Raw genomic sequence first — 12,187 nt, 5'->3', positions numbered from 1 at the left:
AGGAGAAAGTTATTGTATTAATTTGAAGGTGTTGTCATGGCGATCACCATCTGAACTTTTGAAACTTTCCCTATGAACAGGAGCTACTCTACTGTATTTTTTAACTAATAAAAATAGTACTAATTTGAATTTTTTTTTTACCTCATTTTGTGAAAATTCCATTTAAACTGTAATCGTGTTTGTCTCCCAAATTTACTTTGGCTGAGGTAAAAAAAGAAAAAAAAAAGGTTCTTGATCTGGTATAAGTACAACTGCATGACTGCCCGTCGCAACAAAATAGCAAGCGGAATCCAAAGTGCAAATTGCTTCCTGCCTGACGGCGACCGAGCGGCTGTGATGACAGCGAACGGCAGCAAATTCGTCACGTTTGCGTATTAATTACGGCGGGAGTGACGAGTAACTAACGAGGATGGTCGGTGAGCGGGCTGCGGGTCAGACGTAATCACCGAGATGCACATCAGCGCTATTGATCGCCTTCTGGGCGTTTTGGCAGGGCCGCACGCCGACGCTCGTTTATAAACCGCGCCAATGCCGATCATCATCAATCCAGTCACTTTCCCTCTGAATCTGAATAGGTAAAAAAAAAAAGAAGTCTTTTTCACATGGAGATCCCTTAAAATTGCAGCATCAGAGCTGGAACAGAAACATATAGCAGATAAAGCCTCTGCCTTTCATACAGGACACAGCAAAGGCAGCAAATAAACACTTTCACGCAGAAGCACAACAATCCCGTTAGATGACATCATCGGCTGGTGTGACCTATAGCTGTTAGACAGCAACATTTCAGGTTTCACACAGAACCCAGTGCATGCAAAATATAGCCACTTTCACCCAGAAAGCACAGTGTTCCACAATCAGATGTTTTATAACGTCTATCGGGACTTGCAGAAGGCGCATTTCTGAGTTTCACACAGAACCCAGCTAAGACAACAGAAAGCAATTTTTTCACAGCAACACAGCATCCCATAATCAGATAATGTTAAATAATTTCAGATAGCAATCCTCGGTTTCATGCAGAGCCCAGCGAAGGTGGCATTGAGACCCTTTCATCCAGAAACACAGCATCCCTCAATCAGATGGCTTCTGGGGAGTCTGGTGTGACGTAGGAAATAATTTCCAGAGAGTGACGTATGAGGATTCACACAAAGTGAAGTTGGCCTAAAGCCACTTTCACACAACATGAGTAAGGTGTGACTCATAAATTTTTTGTCTGACAGCAATGTTTTGTTTTTCACACAGAGATCAGCAAAAGTTGCAAATCACTTTCACCCAGAACACAGCATCTTGCAATCAGATAATATTAGATGATGTCAGTGTCTGGTAATATATAAAATAGTTGTCAAACTCAACGAAGGTGACTTAAAGCTACTTACACACAGAAACACAGCATCCTGCTATATTGTAATGTTAGATATCATCTGTGTCTGGAGTGAATTGCAGGCGGTGAATTTCTGGGTTTCACACAGAGCCCAGCAAAGGTTGCACATAGAGCTACATTCTCCCAAGAACACAGCACCCCACAATTGGATGATGTCATATAACGACAGCATCTGGTGTGGCAGCTTCATCTTTCACACAGAACCTAGTGAAGGTCAAATTTAGCCCCTTTCACCGTGTGACACAGTGTCCCATTCTCCTAACGTTAAATGAGTTCAGCATCTGGTGCTCAGACAGAAAAACAACCTGGAAAGTGGTTGAAAATGCACCAGCAAATCGTTGTCGGGTAGATTACCAGCCAACTTTTTGTATTTATTATTTTTTTTTAAATGACCTCAGGCTGATTGTCCACGTCGGCGGTATTAAGGCGCTAAATGGTGATGGCGTGAAATGCCAAGGGGACTAATCATCATCCTCAGGCCCATCCACACTTTTTACTGCTTTTCACAGGCTAATCCATTTGGTCACTCGAGTTCCGGCAGAATATTCTCCTGTCATTTGTGCCGACAGTTACACTCATAAAAATGATCGAGTCCAGATAGAAACGCTTTTTTTCTCTCACTCTATTTAATAACGATGATGATTATTTCCACTGTCCTCTTAAAGCTTTTCATGATTGATGCGGAACATGCGGACACAGCACGTGAAAGATGTTGAATTATTTTTTTGTCAAAAAACAATCTTGACAAATCAATTTGTAATCAGATTTTTTGACCAAGTATTCAATCTCATTATACTGCTATCGACTGATATCAATATCCGTATTGATCCCTCCGTCCACTGCCCCGGTTGCCATTTTAACTTGTTGCCGTACCGTACGTTCGTTGCATTGCACGTGCGCGGCTGACAACTTTGCTTGCGCTAATGTCTCTGTTCTCCGCGCGTGAATCATGCGCTCTGGCAGCGGGCGCGAGCGAGCGCATAAAAACGAGTTATGACTCGCCGTCAGCGAAGAAGCGGCAGATCCGCCAAGGAGACCTTTTTAGTGCCGACATATGCCCGGGAGACTCGGAGGATATTATGTTTCTGATGTATGGCCGCTAGTGCAAACACTGCTAAGCGGATGATGAGCCCGGCGGCTAATGACGACTGCTAGCTGTTAGCATCCCGGTTATGTGGAATTGCGCAGCTGGCGGCGGCGCTCCGGGGAAAGCTCGTTTCCTCGACTCTCCCGCAGTGCTTCGCCGTGTTTGCGCCATTTTAGGCGCGATTGATTCGTTACTCGGGGCGTGCCTGTAGCCGTCTCCTCCAGCTTGTTTGCTCTTATGAATTGATCACGTGCGCTTTTTGTCAATAATATGGATCGCTGCGTAAGGAGTTGCTGTTGTTTCTGTGCGCCGCTGGCAGGATTTTCCATATTGCCGCGAGAAACACGAGGACAACTCAGTTGTCTGGTAACGCGTGATCGGCCTCGTGATGACAAACATACGAGTGTTGGTAGTTGTTTGGGCACATAATGTCGTGGGCCATGAGCCACATGCTGCTTCACCAAGTCTGAGAGCATGTAGCAACTATCTGATGTGGTAAATTTACATTTTATTGTGATTAGAAACATACAATTGTGAATTTTTTTTTCTGTTAGTTGAGGTATTTTCTTTATGGCTACATAAAAAAAGAGCAAAATTTGTATATCAGCCACCTCATAATTAGGCCCGGCGTTTAATCGGTTGGATATTAGCTCTTCAAACATTCAAAGGTTTTGTCTGCGTTAAGGAACCAAAACAGAAATTATTTTATGCATCATATATATTTTTAGTAATTAATTGACCGATTCATCGAAAACATTCAAATGTTCTGCCTGTAATTCATAGATTTATTTTAAGCATTGAGGAACCATCAAAGAAGTTACTTTATTCATTATACATAATTTTTTAATTAATCAACCGATTAATCGCTTATCAGAATTTTATTGCGTCCAATATCGAAATTGAGTCGCGCACAAGTCATGACAAACATACAATTGTTGACGGTCATTTGGGCATATGGAAATAACCTGTGATGAGCCACATGCTGCTTCATCAAAGCTGCGACCTCCTCTGGTAGATTTCAATTTCTTGCGAACATGCAATTGTTGACAGTTAATTGGTGCACAGATGTGGAACCCACCCCTAATTTAACTTCCACACCGACCACATGTAAACATAAATGTATTTATTTATTTTATAGTTAACGCAGAGCGAGACTCGCGGTAAAGTGCACAATAAGCACCATTTTATTTGATCTGTGTTTTACACGGCAACTATTGCAAGTTCCCTAATTGACTTTCCTCTCATCGTCTTGTCTTGATCAATTTGACATCAAGTGTCAATGATTAATGAGCTATGCAAGTTTGATGGAGGATCTTTTTTTTTGTGGTTGGGTGGTGGTAGTCTGATTTTGTTCTTATCTGAAGAGATAAGAATACATAAAATGTATCGTTCTGACTTGTCGCCATCATTTCATACGGATTTTCTCCATGCTTGTCGTTTTTATTTGATGCAATATTTTTTTTATTATTATTTGTATTTATTTAATTTTAAATACATATATTTTTATATAGTATATTGGAATATTATATTCATTATAGTAATATTTATGCCTCAACCGATTGATCGCTTCTTTTCTATTTTTAAACTAAAATGGAATATTTTCATATTTTCCCTTTTTTCCACCCCAGGATGCCTTTCTCCACCCCATCCCGCGCGTGTGTTGCCCCGCGTCGTCCCCCTCCTCCCTTTCTGCTGACGTCAGCACGGCAGCGCGCTTGAAATAGGGCGGCGGAGGTGCGCGGCGCTCTCAGACCAAGAAGACGAGGAGGAGGAGAGAAACCCGCCACGAAGAGGAGGAGGAGGAGGAGAGAAGAAGCTGCAGAGAGAGGAGCCCGGAGGATGGCGAACCGCCGCTGACACTTTGGGAATCCAAAACGGTGCGCGCGCACAAACGCAGCCGAGAAGCAGACGGGAGTGTCACACTTGGACTCTTTTGGCATCTTTTTTTTCCGTCTGGGAAGTAACATGGGTAAGTTAGTTGGTTCTGATGTTTATACGTAGACTTGTGTGTGGCTTTTGTATGACAGCTGATCATGATGCCGAGATGTGAGCTGTGTTGCGTTTGCGTGCCAATAGTGACAATTTGCACCAGTGTTGCCCGTTGCGCCGCTGAATTGCACGGCACATGTCGGCACAAACAAACACACACGCACGCACGCACGCACGCACGCACGCACGCACACTAGCTGGAGTCATTTATGCCGATGATTTATGATGATGGAGCTCCGATGTCATGTGGCGGGACTTTCAGACGAGCGTCTTCAAACAAGGATTAAGAAACACTACAGTGTGTTTTACGGAGTAGAGCCGTATCAAGATACTGTTGCAAAACGATATATTACCCCCCCCCCCCCCTTCCCCAAAAAGGATTGCGTTTCGTGATCATACCTACGTGAGGGAACAAGTGGGAGATTATTGATCCGCATGAATGAGAATATTAATATTGGATGTGGGTGTGATGATGTCGTATCGGGATATCAATATGTGGTCTCACTGAAAGTGTGGAAAAGATCGTAAAACCGTTCTCTGTTGGGACAAAATATCAATATCCACGTTTTCTGTTTTGGTGCATCATCAAAATTTGATGTTGGTGTATTGATCCGGTATGGCGGGAGCAAATTTTACAGCGTTCTGGAAAAAGAAATAGTTCTCTGGTGTTTTGATGTACGTATCGTGTTGATACTTAATGTTGACGTATCGATACTGGAGTTGCATATTAATATTTTCACTTGTAACAACAATTGATCTCTCCTAGGTTCTAAAAAAAAAACCCTATTAATACAAAACAATATCGTGTATCATGCTGTAGTATCAATCAACAGGTATTTGTTGGTATAACAATACACTGTAATGTATCATGATTTTGATATTTTGTACCACCACTACGACGTATGAAGGTACTGAAAAAAAAATATTATCTGGTGGGACTAAATATCAACATTGCACCTTAATCTGTTGCAGTGTTGTATGATTTTTTTTATTTTGGTTTAGCTCTCCAAGGTCCAGAAAATAAAATAAATGGCCGAAATATAATGATGTAACCATGTATTTTATCGTTATCCGTTTTCGATACAGTACATTATCGCGATATCCAAATCCAACACTACCATTGAGGCATGAGCGCTGTCCAAGGTACTGGAAACAAATCATTCCTTTGTGTCTTTTAGTAGAGGGACATATATCACAACAAGTGATATTTGATGTTGGTATCATTTGTTTTTGATCTCTCTAAGGTACTGACCCCCCCCCCCCCACACACACACACACAAAACATTCTCTGCATGATTGCAGATTAATAGTGATATCGCCACGTACCGCGGTCCAGCAATTTAGACCAAATACAAAAATGTTGCAAAGCCAAACACATCATATCCTGCTTTGAGCTTTTTTTCCCCTTTCTTTTCACCAGGCAGTAGCCCATAATCATAACCATAATCATAATAATCATATATAATAACAGAGGAGAGCATGTATCGTATCCGGCTGTATGACTTTATGAGCACAGTGGGTCGTTGAGTTCGGAAGGCGGCTTCAATTGTGCCACGGGTCACATGGAGGCATGTTGACACCATGGCCACCGTTTATTAGGAGCCACAATTATTATTTGTGGTCAGACTCCATGTTGGTGGGAAGAAGGTGTTGGATTTATATATATATATATATATATATATATATATATATATATATATATATATATATAGGCATCATTTTGTGTTTGTTATCCGACATTTCCCCGTACGGCTGTACGTACGTAAAACGTTTTGTTGCTTGTTAATTTTGTAACCACTGGCAGCGCTTTCGAGTGCTGACGGTGTGCGTGTTCTTTTTTTTTTTTTGTGTGTGTGTGTGTTCCCGAGACGCTGCCTTGATCAAAGCGAGACACGGTTTGTGCCACACAACAACAACAAGAAGGAAGTGAATCATTTCCACGCGCTCAAGTGAAGCGGCTGATTCGGAATTACTTTTTTTTTGTTTTGTTACCTGAATGTGTGACTTGACTGTCCTTTTTCTGGGTGGACAGTGGGTTTTTTCCTGGCTCAAAATCAGGCAGAGGTGGTATCATCCTGACTACCGATACCAGGTATCGGTATCAGTCTTACCATTATCGGCCGCCCTCCTGCAGCCATTTTACAATCAGGGACTAGAAAGGAGATATTATATGAATACAAAGTTGCAATTCATTTTTTGCCATTTTTTAAACTACAATCATTAAAAATGCATCCACTACTACATATTAAGTTGTAAATATAGTCCAGCATTGTTGTAAAACACTATTATGTTTATTATATATAATGAGTTTTTATGACTGGAGCGCGCCTCACAACCAGGAAATGGGCGTGTGCAACGATTGCTCCATGATCTGAAAAAAAGAAAAAAAATTGCTGTTTCTTCTTTGGTTGTTGCTTCAGGTCTTTCCGGTGAACTGCTGTTGATATAGCGCCTCTATAATGGCGCAACACTGCAACTGCAGTTAGAATGCATTGCTTCCGAGCTCAATCAACACAGCTGGAGAGCGATATGAGTGGCTCAGGCTGGAGGTGGCAAGCAAATTAGGTGGAGGAGGCCACCTCTGAATTTTGTACACAGGAAAAACGCTGATAACTGATCTTGGTTGGCACATACGCAATTTAGCCAAGTTTCTGGGTTAAGTTTCAGCCCTTTGACTTCTACCTAGCAACAGATGACCATAACAGAGGAAAAGAAAAAATTTGCATTTCTAGTGACAATGTTCTTCAGCCACTTTGAAGTCTGCTTAGCGATAGATGATGTAACCAAGACAATGAATTAATTCCACCTAAAATCTTTAGTTTGAGGATCAATTTTTTTTTCTATGAAATTGTGTGATCCATTTGATTACAAACCACATTTATTTATTTTCATTTTCCTGTCATGTTGCCCATAAAAGTTGGCGTGACTTCTTGTTCATCTCCCTTTCCTTTACATAATAATGAACTTGGCTGGCGCATTTTTGTTATTGTTGAGCTTCGGGGGTCATGAATCCTTTAGCCGTGACCTCTGCCCAACTAGTGATCATGAAATGAATCCAAACAGTTGTAATTACTCCTGCCAGGTCTCCCTGTCTTTTATCTGCTAATTTCCGCTCAGAATTCTGCCTTAAAAGTTGCTGGCACGACTTCTGTTGCTTTTTTGTCATTCTGTGAAATTTTTAAATATAACATGTCTGTTAGAACTAAAAAAAGGTAAAGTAAAAGTATTGTCGTCCCCGCCCCCCTCCGTGATGCATCCCAGCTCGCTCGTTGATTTTGATGGAGGGCGACGGCGCAGCAGCTCGTGGAGCAAACCGAGATGATGGCAGGCCAGTTTTCTCCTTGTCCAACTCATCTTTTATTTACGCAGCCAACTCCAAATGCGCTTTCGTATGACGCCAGCCGAGATGCGACACAGTCCTCATTCAAACCCGGCCAGCCAAAATAATGCTTGCTTATACATTTGAAGGGTTTTGTATCAGCGATGATGCATCATCATGTTTCCCAGTCTAATGTGGAGCAAACAACAAAGCTATCCCCTCGGGTGGACCAAAGCCTGTTTCCTTGCCGCCTTCATGCTTCCTGACTTTGATTTGTCTGGCTTTGCAAAAAAAAAAAAAAGGAAACAGAAAAACACCCAGAATATAATGAGCCGTACTACACGTTTAAAAACAATACACACACACAGAAAATTACAAATGGTGAGTCAAGCCGTTTAGCCACACATCCTGATGAGCCTGGCGTGAGATGATATTGACATTGAAAAGAACACACACACTCTAGGACTCATTTCTCAATTTTTTTGTATGTAAACACATTAAAGCTAGTAGTAACATAACAGTAACATAACAGTAGTCTCACTTTTACTTAATTTCTCAGTGGATAATGCATGGAAATCTGTCATATTCACTCTGTCGCGATCCCTAAAGAAAAAAATTAAATAAAATAAAAAATCTGCCCCTGTCACCAGTTTCACTGATCGACATGAAATTTAATGGACACGTCTATCATAACAGGACACACAAAAAAGTCCATAGAACCCATGCCCAGAATTCAACAGGACATCGGCCATTTTGGATTGAAAGAGGCATTTTGACTCAGTAGAAATCCCTGGAAAGAAAAAAATTGCCCCCGACACCAGTTCAACTGATCAATATGAAATTGAATTGTTGCCTTCCAAATATTGGATCCATGGAGTCAAATGTCATTTTGTAAAAATGATGGATATTTTGTGTGTTTAGATTCGACCAGAATAAGCCTTGAGTTCTTCTGCATTGGAATGTTCCTGTTTTATAGTAGCAGTACAAGAACAGCAGCAAGACTAGTTAGCAGCTCTGTATTTAGGAAAAACGTATATAACAATTATGTAAGAATTTCAAAGAAATTCATTTTTGTTTGAAGTAAAGATCTTCACTTAGTAGATTGCACAAAAAAAAAAGCCCTTAATACCAGTTTAACTTATCAATATAAAATTGTGAAGACAAGTCTATCACAAAAGGACGCACGAAAAAAAGTCTCATTTGGATCCGAGCAGCAATTTGTTGTCAATTCCAGCCTGTTGACAAAGAAATATTTGTAAATAGTCCATCCTTCTTGTTATGCCCCCCCCCCCCCCCCCCCGCAGCTTGTTACACTCCTTTAAGTCAGATTTAGAGCATTAAAAAAACAATAAGACAAACAGAGAAAATCACAGATGGTGAGTCACGTTATTTAGCTACACACTGAGATGAGCCTGCTGTGAGATATTGAAATTAAAAGGGACAGTCATGCCCAGACAATCCTGCACTATCACTTGCTTTGAATAATAATAATGATTCTGAGCGGACCACAGGGATGCTGGTGACTTTTTTCCCCCCAGCCACCCGCCGTTCCGCTGTTTTCCCTGTAGCCACTTGAAATTCCGCTCACTAATGTTGAACTTCCGCAAATGACCTTTGCTGACTCGGCCCGCTCCAGCGGCTCGGGGCAAACAGGTGGGTGACCAAGAGCACGGAAAAACACGGCCGAGACGTTCACGGAAAGGTTGCCTTCCAAATATTGGATCCATGGAGTCAAATGTCATTTTGTAAAAATGATGGATATTTTGTGTGTTTAGATTCGACCAGAATAAGCCTTGAGTTCTTCTGCATTGGAATGTTCCTGTTTTATAGTAGCATTACAAGAACAGCAGCAAGACTAGTTAGCAGCTCTGTATTTAGGAAAAACGTATATAACAATTATGTAAGAAGTAGCGTGACAACAATACATGAACACATATTACAGAAACAAAATCCTGCAAATGCTAATGTGAATGTGTGAACAGAAGCTAGAGTACACTAAATTTTGTTGAGCACATTTTACTCTAAAGAGAGTCTATTTAGTCCCACTCTAAACACAGTAAAATTTACACTTGGAAGAAAGTAAAAAATTCAGAGTAAATTTTACTGTTTTGTGGGACCAAATAGACTCTTTTTAGAGTAAAATGTATGCTACAAAAAGTACTGCAGTTTTTGTACTCCGGCCAGGGCTGGTGTCGACTGTCTTTTTGTGAAAAAATTGCTTTCTGATTCAGATGTTCCCACATTAGCTTCTTGCGCTAACCACTGGCATGCGCTTGTGGTTGGTGGTACAGTACAAGCCCTCCAGGGACCCTCTTAGCTCCCGCAGTTTTTATCCCTCCTGGGGGAATCCTGGATTTAGCCCTCGTGATGGTGTTCCCCTGACCGAGTCCCCCTAAGGAACGTCAACGTGTCCGACTTGATTTTCGACTAAGAGCAGTCAAGCGGGAGTTGACGAGGCGTGCAACATGGGAGCTTCTTTTTTTCCTCCGGAGAAGAGATGGACTGTGTGTTTTTTCTGTCAAGACGCCTTAAGCTACATGCGCTATGGCGGCGGTGGCGGTGTAGGTCAAGGCGATAACGAATTCTCAGGCAGTTGATAAGAGAATGCAGCCTTGCTAAGCTAGACATGAACCACGTCCTTTTGTGTGTCGCGTGGGTAGCGGAGCATGAGTCAAATGAATATGTTAGCTTTTTCTCTCCTTGTTTTCAATGACTTGGTGTTGCTTGATTTATTTATTTTTGTACGCATTGTGTACTAAGTGAGGGCCTGGCCTCAACATACCCAAGAACTCACCAAAGCGTCTACTGGTGGAAATGTATTTTAGATGTCGAGATCAAGACTTAAATTTAATCGGTAGCAATCCCTGGGTCGTCCCCTAACAGCAGATTGAAAAATCAACAGACAGTAAGTCAGCCATTTTGTTTCGAAGCATATTTTTTTCCAGTCAATCGCTCTCCATGCAAAGTTAGAAAACATCAGCCCCTGATTACATATTCACCAATCTACACAACATCGGATAAACATGTCTAGGTGATGGTGTCCCCAAATTCAACAGGGCGTTGATTATTTAAGTTTAGAAAATACATTTTCACTCAGTAGCTATCCCTTGCAAAGTTGGTGGTGCGGCATAGCTTAGTGGTAGAGTGAGTGTCCAGAAAAGTGCTATTATTATTATTATTATTATTAGAGTGGCTGTCTCCAAGATACTGAACCTCCAGTTGCTCCTGATGACGCACATCAATAGTGAATGCGTAGTCAGTGTGAAGTGTTTTTTTGAGTGCCTTAATAGGTGGAAAAATGCTATCTACTGTAAGGGAAAGACCAAAGAACCAATCCAGAATTGGATGAGTGTGTCTGTTATAACAGGAAGTATGAAAAAGTCGTTGAAGGCAGTTTTGGGCAAATTCCAGGCCCTTGAAAAAGTCACCCCCACATGAGCAGTATGTTATTATTTTTACCATTTGGTTCGCACATTCCCACAGACAAAAAATAAATAAAAAATCATATTTAACATTGAAATTCGTCAAATTTCGTTCCCCTTTGGATTTACTTACTGAAACGTGTACAAAAAAAAAAACAATAGCAAGTGGCAAATATTAGACTGATTTTGACCAGGTTGAAGGAAAAAAGAAAAAGAAAAATCCTGATCTCTAAAATCTCTCCCAGCAGGCACTGTCAGCGCTTAAAAGTGACACGCTGTCAACTTTCTACCCGTCCTCTAGGGGCCGGCGTGCCACGCCGGCGCTTCCATTACGGCGAGTGACAGTTCATAACCTTATCTTTCTGCCCGAGAAAAAAAAAAAGCTCCAGTGCTCATGTGCGGCGTGGGGAAGATAAGCAGGAGTATAGAACATGCGATACCAAGGCTGGCGCTGACCCGTCACTTCTTTTGCTATTTTTTTTTCTTCCAAAAGCTCCAGACGAATCCAGGGGGCTGATATGAGATGAGTGCATGGCTGTCACAACGGAGCCAAAGTGTTAAACTCCATCCTCCTCTGTGTCTCTCTTTCCTGTCAGAAATGCTAACAGACGTAGCTTCAGATGCACAAGGCTAGGTTAAGAGGTTACAGTACGTCTTTGTTACAACAGTACTAATTCCATCCATCCATATTATTTTTTATTTCATATACAAAGCAAGACACAGCTAGAGATTTAGATCAACAGAATGAAGATTATCTTTGCTGGTTACGTCAGGTTTGTACGGTCAATCCAAAATGGCAGACCTCTAGCTTGTTTTTATGATAATTTTTCATGGGTCAGGGACGGAATTGTATTTATTTATTTATTTATTATGCTAGACATTTCTTTCAATTTTCATGTTGAAGTGAAACTGCCTTCAGGGGCTCGCTGAATTAAAAAACAAAATCTGTTGGAGAAATTAGTTTTTGAAGGGCTCCTGGAAACTGCTTAAAC

At 41.3% G+C, this 12,187-nt stretch overlaps 1 protein-coding gene across 2 annotated transcripts in view; it reads left to right on the top strand.

The window, feature by feature from the left end:
• Window positions 1–12,187, top strand: part of fstl4 (follistatin-like 4) — a 124,139-nt gene that overhangs the window by 27,478 nt on the left and 84,474 nt on the right. For both annotated transcript variants that reach the window (XM_086098423.1, XM_086098424.1), the window contains exon 5: window positions 4,094–4,434. In XM_086098423.1, the coding sequence (XP_085954549.1) occupies window positions 4,431–4,434 (4 nt within the window). In that variant the 5' untranslated portion in view covers window positions 4,094–4,430. The remainder of the gene's footprint in view (window positions 1–4,093; window positions 4,435–12,187) is intronic.

Source organism: Leptonotus elevatus, chromosome 16 (assembly GCF_054856555.1).
Source record: "Leptonotus elevatus isolate MCC_2025b chromosome 16, RoL_Lele_1.0, whole genome shotgun sequence".
Classification (NCBI taxonomy): domain Eukaryota; kingdom Metazoa; phylum Chordata; class Actinopteri; order Syngnathiformes; family Syngnathidae; genus Leptonotus; species Leptonotus elevatus.
The sequence above is the reverse complement of the archived record's forward strand: the minus strand, read 5'-3'. Positions and strand labels throughout refer to the sequence as shown.